The 19,994-nt window shown below is 44.5% G+C and overlaps 1 protein-coding gene and 1 pseudogene across 1 annotated transcript in view; both read left to right on the forward strand.

Moving 5' to 3' along the window:
* The window catches only part of EXO1 (exonuclease 1), a 41,750-nt gene extending 40,940 nt beyond the window's left edge, over window positions 1–810 (forward strand). Inside the window, exon 15 of the mRNA XM_050771101.1 lies at window positions 529–810. Coding sequence (XP_050627058.1) covers window positions 529–664 — 136 coding nt within the window. The 3' untranslated portion in view covers window positions 665–810. The remainder of the gene's footprint in view (window positions 1–528) is intronic.
* An 8,922-nt stretch (window positions 811–9,732) lies between these two features.
* LOC126958823 (microtubule-associated proteins 1A/1B light chain 3C-like) lies at window positions 9,733–19,432 on the forward strand (annotated as a pseudogene).
* The last annotated feature ends 562 nt before the right edge of the window (window positions 19,433–19,994 follow it).

A 19,994-nucleotide genomic window follows, 5' to 3' on the forward strand; every position in this document is an offset into this window, starting at 1 on the left:
GTGGTGGTGCAGGCCTGTAGTTCCAGCTACTCGGGCTGAAGCAAGATAATCGCTTGAACCCAGGAGGCGGAGGTTGCAGTGAGCCAGTATCATGCCACTGCACTCCAGCCTAGAAGACAGAGCAAGACTGTCTCAAAAAAGAAAAAAAAAAAGGTAGGGCTTCACCAGGGCTTAACCATTTGTTCCTGCTTCACTTATATTGGTTCTTAACCATACTTGAGAAGGGCACTAAGGAGAAAAGAATTAAAGTATTGGAATCATTCTGCCTTAGCTAATATATCGAGTGGTGGCCCAGCACCTACACTGAATGGTGATTTTGAAAGCAAGAAGAGGCACTAAGAAGTGAGACTCCGAATGTATGGGGAGTGCTCACAGGAGAAGCTGATTGTGTTATATAATGAATTGAACGAGATTATACAGTAAACTGTCTTATCCTCTTCATATCCCTCTATTTTGTCCAGGTAGAATATTTCTTCTCTCATAATCAGTACCCTAAAAATACCAAATTTATGTTATTGTATTTTGCAGAGATTCCGAAAAGCTTCCTTCTTGTAAGAAGCCCCTGTCCCCGGTCAGAGATAACATCCAACTAACTCCAGAAGCGGAAGAGGATATATTTAACAAACCTGAATGTGTGCGTGTTCAAAGAGCGATATTCCAGTAAATGCAGACTGCTGCGATGCTTTTGCCTGCAAGAGAATCTGATCAATTTGAAGTCCCTGTTTGGGAATGAGGCACTTATCAGCCTGAAGAATTTTTTTTCATTCTGTGCCATTTTAAGAATAGAATACATTTTGTATATTAACTTTATAATTGGGTTGTGGTTTTTTTGCTCAGCTTTTTATATTTTTATAAGAAGCTAAATAGAAGAAGAATTGTATCTCTGACAAGTTTTTGGAAGTTTTAATGTTAATTGGGAAAATCCCCTGGAGTTTATAAAAATCTACTCTAAATATTTCTGTAATGTTGTCAAGTAGAAAGATAGCAAATGGAGAAACTACAGTCCTAGAGGAAATCACTGTTTCTCCAGGCTTTAAAGTTTTCCACTTGCCTTTCCCATCTGTCCTTCAGAGTTGAATTGAAAATAAAGTTGAGATGGGAGGGGGTAATTGGAAGGGTTAAAGATCATTACACAAATGAGACAGTGCTCTCTTATCCCTGAAGGTTTTGGTTGGATTATAGGTTGACACTGAAGGAAAATTTTCAGCATCATATGAAAGGAAGTACTTCTTATATCATTAATATTTTTAAACTTCAAAATAGCCTCAGTTTTAATATATATTTTTTGAAGTGTGGGCTAAAGCTTCCTTAACATATATTTAAAACTAGTCCGCTGAACGCTGCATAAGATACTAAATCTGCAAGGTCTGTGACACGTACTCTCTGCAAAGAAATGGGCAGATGCATGGAAAGAGAACCAGCTACTAACTGAGGAGCTGAAGTGACAGGAATTAAAGGATTTCTAAAAGTATTTGTGATACAGAGGATAAAGGAAAGAGCCAGAGTATTTATATTTTTAAGTGAGACTCGGTAGAGGACTCTAGGAAAATGAGATCAGAGTGGAATAAAAGCTAACTAAAGCTATTACAAAATGAAAACTAAAACCCAAAAAGGCCCAATCTGAAAAAGACCTAATCCAAAGAACAAAAGCAGATTTGAATTCTCCATGCATGTTTCCTGTTATAAAACAAATTCGGAATGTGAATCAAACATTGTCCAAATATTTATCCCCTCACTCACTAAAAATGCTACTTAAATGACAGAAAAGGAATAAGACAAATCCACAAGGGTTAACAGAATGGAAGAAGAGACATCAGGCAAGGAAACTGATGGATGAGTAGTAAGTGATTTAACAAAGAAATGATCATTGTCAGTGGCAGAAGACTAGAAGAGGTAAAAGTCTGATAAGCTTGACAAATGGAGACATGCAGATTCCTCTAAAGCCAGAGGTGCAGAGTAAGTGGAAATAGGATTGGTTTTGGAAATCTTTAAAAATAGTGTGGGAGAAGGGGCAGATGGCAGCAGTGCCAGTTTCCAATCTCCAAATCACCATATAATAGCAACTGGATAGCAAAATAAAAATCCATGAGCAACGTGAGTGGGTGAAGATAGCCACAAGACCACAAGCTGGCATTGGCATCAGTTCAGGCGAAGCAGAGTGAGGAAATGGCATCTAATGACCTGAGGACAGTACAGCAGGCCAGGTTGAAAACAGCACTCAAGTGGGAGAGGCTTTGCCCATTTTGAAGGTGGGTGAGTCCAAGAGGCTTGTATTAAGGTCTGAAGGACTGAAGTAAACTAGCCCCTAGGAAGTATTAGAACTGATTCACTGAGTTCAAGGTTCTCTTCCAGGACAGCGTTCCCCACAGAAGAGAAACTGCTGGGGGGAAGCCAAATCGAAGAAGAGAAAGATGAAGAGAAGGTCCAAATACAAGTAGAATAGGGAATCGTCAACCAAAATCTCTCAGCAGAATACTGGTTTTGAACACTTAAAAAGAAACTTAGAGACGTTCCCATGAATCATGTTTCCTTCTCAAAGTTTAGGAAACAGAATTTTACTTAAAAAGAAACTAAGGAAAGTTTTTAGATGAATCTCATACAAAGTTATTTTAATGAAAAGAAAGAGTAGAGAAGATTTCTGGACAATGAAGATGTATCAGAAAGATAGGTCCACAGAGCAGAGCAAAACTCGTTTGTTTAAAATGTGCTAAAAGATATTAGAAAGATGATATAAAATATGACAAATTTAGGATTACAAGAATCAGAAATAAGCTCAAGAAAACATTGTAACTAAAAACATCAGAGATGCAATATAAACACTATGGATAATGTCTTTTAAAAGAGGTAAAAATAAAAAGGAATAAAAAATCAATTTTTGTTTAATTAGAAAACGACAAAGAAGACCCAACCTACAGATAATGGGAATTTGAAACAACAAAACCCTATAATTTAAGAAAATGTTTTATTTAAATATATGAAACAATATTTTAAAAGTGAACTCTGGTACCTAAGCAGCAGCTAACACCAAGACATAAATACTATACTTTAAAGGAAGAAAACTTTGGCTAGGCAAAACCAGGTGAAATGTAAGATGATGATCAGACTTTCTTCACAATTATACTTTATGCCTGAAGAAAATGGAGTGATCATTTTTGAATACCCAAAGAAAAATGTGAGCTGAGGTTTTCAAATCTAATAAAATTGTAAGTATAAAAGGCTGGCACAAACATATCCAACACAGAAAAATTTGGGAAATGGGAAATGTCGTTCCCTTAAGCAGTTTATCAGGAAGTTCAGAAAATGAGCTCCAGATAACCAAAATGACTAGAGAAATAGTGACAGACTGGCGGTGAGTAGTAAACGTATGTTGCTTATACACTTAAAACTAAGAGTTAAAGCATCGTATATAAAAGCATGTGCAAAAACATTTGGTTTAGCTAGTGGTAGTCTGATATTTTGGGACTGTGTGTATACTGTGGAATAGAATAATTACTATTTATAGGATATTTGAAATCCTGTTTTCTTGAGAATCAGGGTCCTTTTTTTTTTTTTTTTCAAGATGGAGTCTTGCTGTGTCGTAATCTCAGCTCACTACAACCTCCGCCTCTCAGGTTCAAGTGATTCTCCTGCCTCAGTCTCCCAAGTAGCTGGGATTACAGGTGTGTGCCACCACGCCCAGCTTCATTTTTGTATTTTTAGTAGAGATGGGGTTTCAATATGTTGGCCAGACTGGTCTCAACCTCAGGTGATCCACCCACCTCAGCCTCCCAGAGTGCTGGGATGGCAGGCTTAAGCCACTGCACCCAGCCTAGAACCAGGGATTTTAATGTGAGAAAAAGGAGAAAGAGAATACAGAACATGTAATTTTTTTTGGGGGGGGGGGCGGAATCCCATGGCTATGAATTTGAATTGGACGTAGTGGTATAAATTCATGAATGTATATTGAATACATTTAGATACGTGTGAATACACACATTCATCAGTTTGTACCAGTATGTTCAATACAAATTCATAACTATCAGGATGTTTAGCACATCAGCTTGTGGTTTTAAACTACCTTTTGCTTTTTTCATTAAAACGAGGATTTGGGGAAAATAGTCTGGCAGGAAATGTAAAAGATAAGCCTAGGATATCTTGTCACAACAAATAGAGGGGCTGGGTGTAGTGTGTCGTGCCTGTAATTCCAGGACTTTGGGAGGCCAAGGTGGGTGGATCACCTGAGGTCAGGAGTTGGAGACCAGCCTGGACAACATGGTGAAACCCAGTCTACTAAAAATACAGAATTAGCCGAGAGTGGTGGTGCATGCCTGTAATCCCAGCTACCTGGGAGGCTGAAGCAGGAGACTTACTTGAAACCCGGAGGCGGAGGTTGTAGTGAGCCGAGATCGCACCATCGCACTCCAGCCTGGGCAACAAGACGAAGCTCGGTCTCAAAAATCCAAAACAAGGCCGGGCGCGGTGGCTCATGCCTGTAATCCCAGCACTTTGGGAGGCCGAGGCGGGCGGATCACGAGGTCAGGAGATCGAGACCATTCTGGCTAACACGGTGAAACCCCGTATCTACTAAAAATACAAAAAACTTAGCCGGGCGTGGTGGCGGCGCCTGTAGTCCCAGCTACTGGGGAGGCCGAGGTAGGAGAATGGCGGGAACCCGGGAGGCGGAGCTTGCAGTGAGCCGAGATCGCGCCACTAACTCCAGCCTGGGCGACAGAGCGAGACTCCGTCTCAAAAAAACGAAACAAAACAAAAATAGAGATTAACAATTTCCAAAAGATTCAAGAACCAGCTTAAAGGGGCCCCCACTGTGCAAATGTGGGAAACTTTGGTCTTCAAAGAAGATAATTGCAATTTATTAAAACCCATCATAAACATTAAGAATAATTGGTCACCTTGTAGGATGATGGAGTATTCATTGTCTTGAAAACTGGAAGCAAAAAAACCATTTTTCCTTTCTTTCCTCTATGAACAGTACAACTGGATAACTAAATGGCAGATGAAGGAACTATCTCTTTCTAGTGTTCTAATAATTAAGATCATATCATTTTTCATTACCCAGTGGATCAATAAATTTGGATTTTGTGCATCAATTGCTATAACATCACAAAAAGGCCGGGCACGGTGGCTCACGCCTCTAATCCTACCACTTTGTGAGGTCAAGGTGGGAGGACTGCTTGATCTCAGGAGTTTGAGACCAGCTTGGGTAGCATACTGAGATCTCATCTCTACCAAAAAAAAAAAAAAAAGTTTTAATTAGCCAGGCCTCCTGGCATGTGCCTGTATTCCCAGCTACTCCCATGGCTAAGATGGGAGGATCACTTAAGCCCACCAGACTGAGGCTGCAGTGAGCTGTGATTGTGCCACTGCACTCCAGCCTGGATGACATAGCAAGACCCTGTCTCAAAAAACAAGAAAAAAAAAAGACAACCAGATATTTTATGCCTGCTAATGAAAGAACTCAATATCACCTATCACCTATTTTTGCTACAGAAATTAGAAATGAGTCCGATGGTGCCTCTGGGTTCGGCTGCCTGCTACACTGCAGGAGATCCAGAGGACAGTGGAACGTGTTGAACTGAAGCATGAGTGTACAACTAGCAAAATTCAAACTTGGGAGGCTCAGGTGGGAGGATCTCTTGAGCCCAGGAGGTCAAGGCTGCAGTAAGCTGTGATTGCATCACTCAACTCCAAAACGGGTAATAGAGTGAGACCCTGTCTCAAAACAAAAACGAAACAAAGCAAAAAAACTCTAGTTAAATTCTTACTCTGTTATACAGAGGCCCTGTCTTCCTTCCATGCTGTGTCCCAGATAAGCCAGTGCTAGCATTGTGGCTGTCCTTGGGCCCTCCCATCTATCCTTAGAATTCAGGCTACTTTTGCCCTGCAGTCTTAACCCTCTAATGTTGTTGTTTGTTTGTTTGTTTGTTTTGAGATGGAGTCTCACTCTGTCACCTGGGCTGGAGTGCAGTGACATATATCAGCTCACTGCAACCTCTGACACCCCGGCTCAACCTATTCTGCCTCAGCCTCCCAAGTAGCTGGGATTACAGGCGCCTGCCACTATGTCTGGCTGATCTTTGTATTTTTAGTAGAGACAGGGTTTCACTATGTTGGCCAGGCTGCTCTTGAACTCCTTACCTCAAGTGATCTGCCCAACTCAGCCTCCCAAAGTGCTGAGATTACAGGCCACCACACCCAGACCAGCCCTCTAACGATTTAAAGGAAAGTTATTATTTTGTAGATTATCTGGTTTTTATTGTTATTAATGTGAGAATGAATCTTTTTTCCAGCTTCGTCCATCCTAGGTAGAAATAAAGTCCCAAATCTTTGTTTTTTAACTGGTCATAGAGGACGAATCGCCATCCTTTATTCATTCCTTGATCATCTCAGGCTAGAGAAGTCTAGGGATAGAGCTGTCTATAACAGGACCAGAAAAATTAAGTGGGCTGTAGCATAATCACATATTTGAAACAGGTAAGTGAGTCATCTGTGGCTAGAGGCAAGTCCTGGTCACTTCCCTATTCTACCCCAATACTCAACTTACTGCATTCAGATGTTGCTTAATGGCTAGATATGGCTTTGAGGTTTATACTTTTATTAAATATGTCAGTTCAATTTTACAATGGAAAATTCTGAAGATGGATGGTGGTGATGGTTGCACAATATGAATGTACTTAATGCCACTTAATCATCCACTTAAAATTGTTAAGATGATAAGAATTATGTATATTTTACCCCTATAAAAAGATTTTCAAAGGCCGGGCGTGGTGGCTCATGCCTGTAATCTCAGCACTTTGGGAGGCTGAGGTAGGCGGATCACCTGAGGTCAGAAGTTCGAGACCAGCCTGGCCAACATGGTGAAACCCCATTGTGTTTTATTTATTTATTTATTTAAGACGGAGTCTTGCTCTTTCACCAGGCTGGAGTGCAGTGGCGTGATCTCGGCTCACTGCAATCTCCACCTCCGGGGTTCAAGCAAGTTCCCTTGCCTCAGCCTCCCGAGTAGCTGGGACTACAGGAGCGCGCCATCATGCCCAGCTAATTTTTTGTATTTTAGTAGAGACAGCGTTTCACCATGTTGGTGAGGATGGTCTCGATCTCCTGACCTCTTGATCCGTCCGCCTCGGCCTCCCAAGTGCTGGGATTGCAGGTGTGAGCCACCACCGCGCCCGGCCACAGTGGGTTTTCTTTAACACTCACTGGCTCATGGTTTAGGGGAGGCAGAATAGCTGAAAGAACTCCAGCTAGGGATCAGAAGACTTGGTCTGTAATTGTGACTTGCCTAAAACTCTAAGTGACTTTTGGAAAGCCACTAAACCTTTACTGTCTTTTTTCTCACAGGATAATCATGAGAGATTGATCTCTAACTCTGAAATTGGCACTCCAGTGTTCTGTGAATGAAAACACAGTAAATTCTTTGATTCAGGAGTAAAAACTACTCCAAAAACTCCACAAGAGGGCAGCTCCTCCACACCTGAATGGCTTCAGAGACCTTCCAGGCACCTTTGAGGTCATTATAAAACCACTTTTTATACACTGTTTTATTTTTATTTATTTTAATTATACAAGAAGCACACAAATATATTCCCACATAAAAAGTCCAACATTAGAGATCAATTTCAAGTCTCTTTTGATTAGTACCCCTAATCCTAGTTTCCTCCTCTGTTACCAGGTTGTTTTCTGAGACTTTTGAAAAACACAACTTCTGCAACTAATTTTTTCAATCTGCATATAATTTGAACATCATTAACATCTATGTCTGCATAAGAAATACATAGATATTAATATACTTCTCTTTACTCTCCTTAAAATGCATGTCGTAATTTACTTGTTTCTTAATGACATTTAGATTACCTTTTTTCAGTATTCAAACAATGCTGTATTGAATATTTCAGTACTGTACTTTGAAAAAAGTGAAGAGCCTCACAAGACTTCATGGTAATTAATATTTTATTTAATTAACTAATTAGTTTTTAATTTTATTAATTTTTGAGACTCCACCCAGGCTGGAGAGCAGCGGCGTGATTTCAGCTCACTGCAACCTCCGCCTCCCAGGTTCAAGCGATTCTCTTGCCTCAGCCTCCTGAGTAGCTAGGAGTACAGATGCATGCCACCACGACTGGCTAATTTTTTGTATTTTTAGTAGAGAAGGAGTTTTGCTATGTTGACCAGGCTGGTCTGGAACTCCTGACCTCAAGTCATCCACGCACCTCGGCCTCCCAAAGTGCAGGGATTACAAGCATGACCCACTGTGCTCAGTGGTAATTAAGATTTTAAAGCTAATTTATTAAGCCAAAGGAGGAATGTTTTAATAATTTTACTAGCCAGAAAAAAATATATAAAGTCAATTCATAGAAAGAGGGGAAGATGCTTGGCAGTTTTCCTTGGTAGCATTAGGTTACTCCATTCCATGATGTAAATCATTCTGGGATACCATTTCCTGCTACGGCATTTTACCAGGTATGCTTTTGACTTAGATCAAATTAGACACAAGTAGCAAATGGCTCAGCTAATGCAGATAACAGAAACAAGAAAAGAATGATCCAGTGTTGCCACCCAGGAAGGGTAGATGCTGTGTTCTGGTTACCTTTTTTTTTTTTTTTGAGACGGAGTCTCGCTGTTGTTGCCCGGGCTGCTGGAGTGCAGTGGCGCCATCTCAGCTCACTGCAACCTCCACCTTCTGGGTTCAAGCGATTCTCCTGCCTCAGCTTCCCAAGTAGCTGGAATTACAGGCGCCTGCCACCATGCCTGGCTAATTTTGTATGTTTAGTAGAGACGGGGTTTCTCCATGTTGGTCAGGCTGGTCTCAAACTCCCAACCTCGGGTGATCTGCCCGCATCAACCTCCCAAAGTACTGGGATTACAGGCATGAGCCACCACGCCCGGCCTCCTGGTTACTTCTGTGTACCCCACAGTGGAAACGAAATGTTGGCAGGTAATGAGCCAGAGCAATTCAGATTTCATGTGTAGAAGAAAAGTTCAACATAAAAATGTCTGACAATGTTAATGTAAAATATGGTCAGCCTTCCACGTTCTTATTATGCAAAATAAAACTTTCATCTATTGTGGACGGCAAGCCACCCAGGTGCCGAGGCAAGAGACCGAGGGCACGAGCTGTTTCAGTGTAATAAAACATATAAAATAACAAGCGTTATACTAGATATAGATCATAGATATGATTATATATGGACATCATTAATCATTAGTTTGTAGCAGTTACTCTTTATTCCAAAATTATAATAATCCTCACTCTACAATCATAACTTAGGAAAAGCCAGGCCATACAGAGATAGGAGCTGAGGGGACATAGTGAGAAGTGACCAGAAGACAAGTGTGAGCCTTCTGTTATGCCCAGACAGGGCCACCAGAGGGCTCCTTGGTCTAGTGGTAACGCCAGCGTCTGGGAAGACGCCCGTTGCCAAGCGGACCGTGGTCTAACCGTAGCGTCAGTGCCAAGGAAAAACACCTGCTACTTAGCAGACCTGGAAAGGGAGTCCCCCTTTCCCCGGGGGAGTTTTAGAGAAGACTCTACTCCTCCACCTCTTGTGGAGGGCCTGACATCAGTCAAGCCCGCCCGCAGTTATCCGGAGACCTAACTGTCTCCCTGTGATGCTGTGCTTCAGTGGTCACACTCCTAGTCCACCTTCATGTTCCGTCCTGTACACCTGGCTCTGCCTTTTAGATAGCAGTAGCAAAATTAGCGAGAGTACTAAAAGTCTCTGATATGCAGAAATAATGGCGTAAGCTCTCTCTCTCTCTCTCTCTCTCTCTCTCTCTCTCTCTCTCTCTCTCCCCCCCTCCGCCTCGGCTGCCAAACAGGGAAGGGACCCCCGTCCAGTGGACACGTGACTCAGGTGACATTACCTATCATTGGAGATGACTCACACTCCTTACCCTGCCCCCTTGTCTTGTATCCAATCAATAGCAGCACAGCCAGGCATTCGGGGCCACTACCGGTCTCTGCGTCTTGGTGGTCGTGGTCCCCCGGGCCCAGCTGTCTTCTCTTTTATCTCTTTGTCTTGCGTCTTTATTTCTACAATCTCTTGTCTCTGCACACGGGGAGAAAAATCCACCGACCCTGTGGGGCTGGTCCCTACAATCAATAACAAATGTTCCTGAAGAACATTTGGATTTTTTCAGAATCCAAATGTTGAATGTCCCATTCAAGCTGTCAGGTTCCAAATCCTGTGTTTCCTGAAGAGACAGGTCTGGGATCCAGCTGCAAAAATTCCCAAGGTGCCAACCTTCAGGTCATGGTGCCTGACTGGTGCTGTGTTCTCCTTCCAGCCTTGAAGATTCTGAAAGTGCAGGTTTCTTAAGCAGATACAGAGCTAATGGCCAGGTTTCTTGGGGGTACATTACAATAAATGCAAGAGGTGCAGAAAGCAAGAAATTGCTCAGGATCTTAGAAAAATGGGCTTGGAACTCCATTTGTGTCTGCTACCTTCTGCAACTCAGATTCCAAATTGTTTTCCAGACTTGTGTTAGAGTTATTGGTGACAGAAAATCTTTTTTCATCCCCAAGGATAAGACACAAACACCTGCAAAGCTGACTCATGAAAGGAGACAAGGCACTACTATGATAGTGGATTGCGGGAGCTGTGAGGTAGGACCTTAAATTTTTCAGTTTTTTTGAGTCTCTCTCTGCTGCCTAGGCTGAAGTGTAGTGGAGCGATCTCGAAAGATTTGCCAGGACACGTTTTGGACTTCAGCATTTAGCCACGCCGGCCAAGCCTGGTGCAGAGCTTTATGAAACAACTTAAGTCACTGCCCTGGCTCACTCCGCTGTGCCTAGGCAGAGTCAGGGAAGACACTCTTCATGGTGGAGTGGTCTGGGATATAGAAGCCTACTAAGAAATCCTTCTGACTGCAGAGGCCAAGTTCTCTCCATTCCCTGGGAGCTCAAGGACTCGGAGTTGGCTCAGAAACCATTGGCCCAGCTTCCTAGGCAGGAGGAAATGCAAAATTAAACAAAAAAATGAGTTGTTTTTTTTTTTTAAATAGGTAAAAATCAGGAAACTACTATTTTTCCTTCTGTCCCTCAGCGGACCTGGAAATGTTTGGCCATTTTCCTCTCCATCATCCTCATTTGACTGAAGACTCTTCAGATGTCAAATAACTCAGCATGGAATGGTCCCAGAGCAGTCCCCACAGCAGTGAGACCCCTAAAGATCATGGGCCATCTAGTAACAATAGAACAGATGCTAATGGTCCTGTTTATTTGATTTGTTTCTTCATTTGCTTAGAGACAGGGCCTTGCTCTATTGCCAGGCTGGAGTGCAATGGCAAGATGGTGGCTCGCTACAACCTCAACCTCCTGGACTCAAGCGACCCTCCTGCCTCAGCCTCCTGAGTAGCTGGGACTACAGTGCATGCCACCACGCCAGCTAATTTAAAAAAAAATTTTTTGTATTGATGGAATCTCACTATACAAGCTAGTCTCAGTCTCCTGGCCTCAATCAATCCTCCTGCTTCAGCCTCCGAAAGTGCTGGAATTACAGGTGCGAGCCAATGTGCCTAGCCTGATCCTGTTTATTCTCAGGAAAAGGATGGGTGTGAATCATGGAAGGACCACTGTGCTCCTGGATCTGGGGCAAGGAAGTGGTCAGCGTCAAGAGCAGCATCTTTTTCTAGACAGGAAAGCTAAGTCCTAAAACCATCCTGCGTAAAAGAAGTGCACTAGGCTAGAATATCCTGGTCTGGGAACAAAGAACTGGGTCAGTCTAAGCATCTGTTTGGTCCTAGGCAAGTAAGTTCATTTCTATGGACCTCAGTTTCATCATCTATTAAACACCAAATCTTAGTTATGATAATGGTCCTACCCACATTCCTGAAACTGCAGAAGTATGACAGAATATGCTGGAAAACTGCAGAGTGCAATGATACTTTGATAACACACCAGGATTTTAACGCTAGTTTCACCTCTTTTTATCTGGGCAAATTACTCAACCTTTCTATTGCTCACTATGAAAAATGGCAACACATTTCAGGGTAAGGCGACCCAATCTTCTATCTGCTTTATAACTGTGGTATTCAAATGTCCTCACTTGAGAATCACTTGAACCCGTGAGGCGAAGGTTGCAGTGAGCCGAGATCGCGCCACTGCACTGCAGCCCGGGTGACAGAGCGAGACCCCATCTCAAAAAAAAGTCCTCACTTGAGACTAATTCTGTCAGAGCTCCTGAGCTAAGGCCTATGAGACCATATTATAGTGCAGACTAGTATTACAGTGCTCCATTGCAAACCTTAATTTCTTTGGCAAAGATACATTCTTTACTAATAATGAGCAAAGTGACTTTCTCTGACCAATATACAGATGGTCATTTCATTTCCAACCTCAGAACTGACCTCCTACTGCCCACGGAGGGGGAGTGGGAAGAGGGGAGGGAGAGAAGGGGCCTGATGTCACTCAGCCCTACAGAGGGGCCTCTTCAGGCTCCTACAGGCCGTTTGGAAGCTGCTGGAAGAATGAGTTAGGTCCTGGTTGCAGGACTTTTTTTTTTTTTTTTTCTTTTTTAAGTCAGACACAGACACAGCTGTTAAGTAAAACGCTGCCTCCACTGAAAATCCCAAGCCTCAGATCTTTCAAGCAGAGGGAGAATTTAGTAAACTTCTAGAGGTACCTTTCTGGCTGACCAGGGGGAAAAAAGAAGAGAAGCTATGGCTCGCTTAGCCGTTTGCTTATTCTTTTATACTTGAAATAGTCACAGCAACCAGACAAGAGGAAATTGCTGGAATCTGGGCGAAGTTCCCAAACAAGGTCCCAGTGAGACACCGTTGTACTTCTGTTAGGGGGACCTCTGATCCTATTCTTTGAAAAAACAAAAAGCGCCCAATGGTCTTCTCTCTGTTCCAAGTTCCTAAGACACATAGAACTCTGAGTCACATTCTTAGGCACTTGTATCAGAAGAAATTTATGCCGAAATTCTTGACAGGTGATAGTGGAGCGCTACCCCCAGAGAGACATTCCTGCCACTGCTGGACAAAAACTAAGTTCCTGGTCCCACGGGAGGTGACCGTGGTTTAGTCCCTCAGCACCATTCGACAGGTGACACAGTGTACGTGTGCATGTGCTGTGAGCACCTGGGCCTTTTGGAAGGACAGGATCTGGCAGAGAAGGAATGAGAAGAATTTATGTTTTACTTTTCCCTTCACTTGTGCCTTTAAAGAGGATGATCTCATAAATCACCTATTTTAAACAAGCGGTAAGTATCTCACTAGCAAGCCTAAAGCAAATGAACTCACACCTCTAATCCCAGCACTTTGGGAGGCCAAGGCGGGCGGGCCTTTTAGTGCAGGAGTTCAGGACCAGCCTGGGGAACATGGTGAAACCCTGTCTCTACAAAACATACAAAAATTAGCGAAGTGTGGTGGCGTGTGCCTGTAGTACAGCTACTTGGGAGGCTGAGGTGGGAGGGTCACTTGAGCCCGAGAGGTGGAGGCTGCAGTGAGTTTTGATCATGCCACTGCATTCCAGCCTGGGCAGCAGGGCGAGACTCTATCTCAAAAAAAAAAAAAAAGAAAGTGAGAGCTCCCAATGTTGCTGTAACAGCAGGTTCTCTGTGTTATTCTAACGTTTTACTGGCACTGTATTTCAATTATTAAATTTCTCTAATAAGTTTCCAAAATAATCTTTGGAAACTAGTCCAGATAACTTTGTTTCCAGGTATTTGTGAAGCCCACTGACAGCATTTTGCCCCTGAGTGGTTCTTTCCCCCTGATGTCAGGGAGGAAATTTTCAGGAGGAAACGCTCAGTCCACCTGCGAGAATCATCGAGCAGAGGAACCAGGCCTTTCCCTCACCCAGCTTCCACCTACACAGGACAACACAAGGCAGGCCAGATACTGATAAATGACAGATAAAGCTGAAGGGATTGAAGTTGTCACCTGCCAGCTGAACTCAATAAAAATGATATGCAACTCAAAATAGCTGATAGGGGCTCAGTAAATAAACTTGGCTCATCTGGGCACGGTGGCTCACACCTGTAATCCCAGCACTTTGGGAAGCTGAGGCGGGCAGATCACTTGAGGTCAGGAGTTAAAGACCAGCCTGGCCAACATGGCAAAACCCCATCTCTATTAAAAATATAAAAATTAGCTGGGCGTGTTGGCACGCACCTGTAGTCCCAGCTACTCAGAGGCTGAGGCACGAGAATCACTTGAACCTGGGAGGTGGAGGTTGCAGTAAGCAAAGATCATGCCACTACACTCCAGCCTGGGTGACAGAGTGAGACTCTATCTCAAAATAATAATAATAGTAATAATAATAATAATAATAAACTTGGCTGGTCAGTCTCCCTGAACTACATACAACCTCTCGAAGGTTTTGGCTGATGCAGATAGCTTCTTCAGAACATCTATTACAATATTTTAATGAACTCTTACAGAACACTCTGCATTCTCAGAACTGCTAAGGTTAATGGAGTGGAGACTAAGGACGACTAAAGGAAAACCAAAGTCAGGCTTAGATCCCAATTCCTGTCAGACTTCAGATGCTGTGGAGGCTCGAGTGACTTCACCGAAAAGTGAGTCTTCATTTGTTTATTTATTTATTCGTTCGTTTGTTTGATATGGAGTCTCACTCTGTTGCCCAGGCTGGAGTGTAGTGGTGCGATCTCGGCTCACTGCAAGCTCTGCCTCTCGGGTTCATGACATTCTCCTGCCTCAGCCTCCCGAGTAGCTGGGACTACAGGTGGCCGCCACCATGCCTGGCTAATTTTTTGTATTGTTAGTAGAGACAGGGTTTCACTGTGTTAGCCAGGATGGTCTCGATCTCCTGACCTCGTGATCCACCTGCCTCAGCCTCCCAAAGTGCTGGGATTACAGGCGTGAGCCACCACACCTGGCCCCGAAAAGTGAGTCTTAATACAACTTCCCCCTTTGTTCCCAATAGGTGCACCCCAAACTCCATGCACTCCCCATTCTTCAGCCCAGTAAGATGAATTTCTACATTAATTCATTTAGAAATAGTTAATAATCTCTAATTAGCAATAATTAGAAAGCATTAAGAAGCATCCATTATGTATCAGCCACTGTGCTGGGCTATGTGCATAAATATCCACCAAACCGCAGAGTTTTTACTCTTGGGGACTCACCAACCTTTAATAAATGAGAGTCTGGGCCGGGCGCGGTGGCTCACGCCTGTAATCCCAGCACTTTGGTAGGCCAAGATGGGTGGATCACAAGGTCAGGAGATCAAGACCATCCTGGCTAACACAGTGAAACCCCGTCTCTACTAAAAATACAAAAAATTAGCCGGGCATGGTGGCAGGCACCTATAGTCCCAGCTACTCAGGAGGCTGAGGCAGGAGAATGGCGTGAACCCGGGAGGCAGAGCTTGCAGTGAGCCAAGATCGCGCCACTGCACTCCAGCCTGGATGACAAAGCGAGGCTCTGTCTCAAAAAAAAAAAAAAAAAATTAGAGCCTGGTAGAGGAAGAAAGGAAATAAAGGTGCAGTTTCTGGACATAGGAGCCGACTGCAACAGCCGGTCTTCAGCTGCCCCCTTTCCCGTGCAGGACCAGCAAGGGCTCACCACAGAGCATAACCATGGTCAGGGCTCCATCCTGGATTAGCCAGTGTTCATTAACCAGGTTCTGAAATTATTTTTCCTCCACCCATCACAGAACTTAACCCCTTCAGTCCTAGTAGCTGGCACAGGGAGTGCGCTGGATGTACCCTCACCCACACAGTGTGTGGAGGATTGGTTGTTTAGGTTGAGGATGCTTAAAGAGAGGATTAGCCATTCCCAACAGGCTTCACCTGCTATGCTAATGAAATGACTCAGAGTCCCTACGAAGTCCAGCCAAATGTGGCTACTCCTCTGTATCTTGAATCCAAGGGGAAGGATTTTAGACTTCTGCTCAGTAATTCTCCTTCCCAGTTGTCACCCCAAGGTGCTTAAGTGATATGTCAGAACATGTGACATAATGCATTTTCTTCATCCCATATAGGAAATTCTTAACTTTAAACTCATGGTGAACAGAGATGTACTTGCTTAGTGTTTTTGAGCTGTATTATTTCTAGCTAATGATGGGAGGGCCTTCCATGTTGAGCTCGACTGAGAATACTGGGGCATTTCAAATCTCCAGGAAAGTGTATATAGTTACCATCACACTGGGAATTAAATAAAAAGAACAAAAGAATGAAAGAATGAAAAGAAAGAAGAGGAAGACGAAGAAGGAGAAGAAGAAGGAGGAGAAGGAGGAGGAGGAGGGAAGAAGGAAGGAAGAAGGAAGGAAGGAAGGAGAAAGAAGGAAAAGGAAAGAGGAGAAAGAGAAAGAAAGAGAGAAAGAGAAGAAGGAAAAAGAAAGAAAGAGGAAGGAAGGAAGGAAGGAAGGAAGGAAGGAAGGAAGGAAGGAAGGAAGGAAGGAAGGAAGGAAGGAAGGAAGGAAGGAAGGAAGGAAGGAAGCCAGGTGTGGTGGCTCAAGCCTGTAATCCCAGCACTTTGGGAGGCCGAGACAGGCGGATCACGAGGTCAGGAGATCGAGACCATCCTGGCTAACACGGTAAAACCCCGTCTCTACTAAAAAAAAATACAAAAACTAGCCAGGCACGGTGGCGGCGCCTGTAGTCCCAGCTACTCGGGAGGCTGAGGCAGGAGAATGGCGTGAACCCGGGAGGCGGAGCTTGCAGTGAGCTGAGATCGCACCACTGCACTCCAGCCTGGGCGACAGAGCGAGACTCCGTCTCAAAAAAAAAAGAAAGAAAGGAAAGCAAGCAAAAAAGGAAGCTTCTAATAAACCCAGGGCTACTGCAGACAGGTAGAATGCCACTTAGGTTCGTTGATGTCTTTTATCTTTATTAGTAGTAGTATTATTTTAGTTAGGATAAAATACACCTAACACGAAGTTGACCATCTTAACCACTGTTAGATGTGCAGTTCAGTGGCATTAAGTACAACTACATTGTTGTGCTACTATCACCATCATTCAACTTCACAACTTTTCCATCTTCCCAAACTGAAACTCGGTACTCATTAAATAATAATTCCCCATTTCCTTCTCCCTTCAGTCCCTAGAAACCACTGTTCTGGCCGGATGCAGTGGCTCACACCTGTAATCCCAGAACTCTGGGAGATCGAGGCAGGTAGATCACCTGAGGTCAGGAGTTCGAGATCAGCCTGGCCAACACGGTGAAACCCCGTCTCTACTAAAAGTACCAAAAATTAGCTGGGTGTGGTGGCGCACGCCTGCAATCCCACCAAGTCAGGAGGCTGAGGCAGGAGAATTGCTTGAACTGGGGAGGCAGGGGTTGCAGTGAGCCGAGATTATGCCACTGCACTCCAGCCTGGGCAACAAGAGCAACACTCCATCAAAAAAAAGAAGGAAGGAAAGAAAGAGAGAGAGAGAGAGAGAGGGAGGGAGGGAAGGAGGGAGGGAGGGAGGGAGGGAGGAAGGAAGGAAAGAGAAACCACTGTTCTATTTCTGTCTGTATGATTTTGACTAAGTGCCTCATGTGAGTGGCATCATACAGTATTTGTCCTCTTGTGACTGCCTTATTTCACGTCTCATAGTGTCCTCAAGGTTGGTCCATGTTGTAGCATGTGTCAGAATGTCCTTTCTTCTGGAGGCTGAATAATATTCCATTGTGTGTGTCCACCACATTTTGTTTCTCCATTCGTCATTGATGGACACTCGGGTTGCTTCTACCATATCCTTTAACTTCTGTGCCTTGGTTTCTTTACCTGGAAATGGAGAGTCAAGTGGGATAAGGGCTGAGGTTTTGTATAAACACTTAAGCAGTGACCAGATTTAAATGACTCTTTCTGCAGGGTAGGCAGGCAGATAGATATAAATGAGACTTTGAAAGACCACTAGCAAATCCGGGTGTGGTGGCTCACGCCTGGAATCCCAGCACTTTGGGAGGCTGAGGTGGGCAGATCATGAGGTCAGGAGTTCGAGACCAGCCTAGTCAATATGGTGAAACCCCGTCTCTAAAAATACAAAAATTAGCCGGGCGTGATGGTCCACACCTGTCATCCCAGCTATTCGGGAGGCTGAGGCAGGAGAATCGCTTGAACGCAGGAGGCAGAGTTTGCAGTGAGCCGAGATCGTACTGCTGCATTCCAGCCTGGACGACAGAGCAAGACTCTGTCTCAAAAGAAGAAAGAAAAAACAGAGCACTGGCAAGGATGCAGCGGCAGGAGGGCTTCCTGCGCTTCTGCAGCCGTGCTTTTCACAGTGCAATCTACCGCTTCGCAGTCACGCATGTTCCCGAGCTGCTTCCCAGATTTGCCAAGTCAACCCCTGCAGCATGGTGCTCAGGAATCTGCACTTTCTTTCTTTTTTTTTTTTTTTTGAGATGGAGTCTGGCTCTGTCGCCCAGGCTGGAGTGCAGTGGCGCCATCTTGGCTTACTTTAAGCTCCGCCCCCCGGGTTCCCGCCATTCTCCTGCCTCAGCCTCCCGAGTAGCTGGGACTACAGGCGCCGCCACCGCGCCCGGCTAATTTTTTGTATTTTTTAGTAGAGACGGGGTTTCACCGGGTTAGCCAGGATGGTCTCGATCTCCTGACCTCGTGATCCACCCATCTCGGCCTCCCAAAGTGCTGGGATTACAGGCTTGAGCCACTGCGCCCGGCCAGGAATCTGCACTTTCAATACTTCATCTTCTAGGGAATTCTAATATATGCTGGAGTCTGAGGACCACTGCCTTTAGTTTGGGAGATAGGGCTTCTCATCTGGTGGAAAAACACTGGCCAGACAGAGGTAAGTGGAAAAAAAAAAGCCTTTGTCTCTGCCCCACCTCGCCACCCTCCGCCTCCCGGTTCTCCTGCCTCAGCCTCCCTAGTGGCTGAGACTACAGGTGCATGTCACCGTGCCCAGCTAATTTTTGTATTTTTAGTACAGACTGGATTTTACCATGTTGGCCAGGATGGCCTCTATCTCTTGACCTCGTGATCTGCCCGCCTCGACCTCCCAAAGAGCTGGGATTATAGGCGTGAGCCACTGCACCCAGCCCAATAGATTGAATTTCATAACAAACAGAAGTTATTTGCTTAGCATTTTTGTGTTGTCATGTTTCCTCGTCCTGTTTGTGTTCTCATATTTCATCCATGGAATGGCCTCACCCTTTTGACCCAAATGGGAAGCTTATAGTTCCTAAATCTCAGGGAAGAAGGAGGGAGCAATTCAGTCTTCTTGAGTGTCATGAGGCTGCAGATCCCTGGGCTGTCTCGCAGGTCACCCCCTCACCACCCTCCTGCCCATCCCAGGAGCCGCATGGTCCTGAGAGCCTCGGAAGCCTTTTACTTGCTGGTGAACAACAAGAGCCTGGTCAGCACGAGCGTAACCATGGCAGAGATCTACAGAGACTACAAGGATGAGGATGGCTTCGTGTATATGACCTACGCCTCCCAGGAGACGTTTGGCTGCCTGGAGTCAGCAGCCCCCAGGGATGGGAGCAGCCTTGAGGACAGACCCTGCAGTCCTCTCTAGCCCGTGTCGGGAAGGATGTGTGCTCTGACAGACGCATCAGACGCTGGCAGAAGGGATGGCTCTGCAGTGCTGGCTTTTAAAGGGGCGCAGGGTGGTGAGGATGGCCTAGAGAGGCAGCCTCAGGTAAGGACACTGAAGCTATTTCTGCTTGGTTTCTCTTTTTATGCTCTTTCTTGACAAGACAGGTTTTGATTGCTCTTGGAAATTTTTAAGTACTAACTTTTTTTTGAGCAAGAAATGGTTAGTTAACCTGTGTGATGGTTTCGTGTGATGAACTGGAGATCTATTTTACTGTCTTCTGTGGTAGATGTGGGCAGGTCCTTGAGGAGTTTGATTTCACCCCCTGCGTGTGGGCGGGAGTCCTGGATATGGCTCTCATCCTCCCGTAGGCTAGAAAAGCTACTTATAAGGTGGTTTCAGGGCTGCATTCCAAGGGGGCAAAGTGGAGGGTACAAGTTATCTTGTGACCTTGGCTCTGGACGTGCCCGATACCTTTTTTTTTTTTTTTTTTTTTTTTTTTTTTTTTTTTTGAGATGGAGTCTCACTCTGTTGCCCAGGCTGG

The sequence above is a fragment of the Macaca thibetana genome, chromosome 1, assembly GCF_024542745.1.
Source record: "Macaca thibetana thibetana isolate TM-01 chromosome 1, ASM2454274v1, whole genome shotgun sequence".
NCBI classification, from domain to species: Eukaryota; Metazoa; Chordata; class Mammalia; order Primates; family Cercopithecidae; genus Macaca; species Macaca thibetana.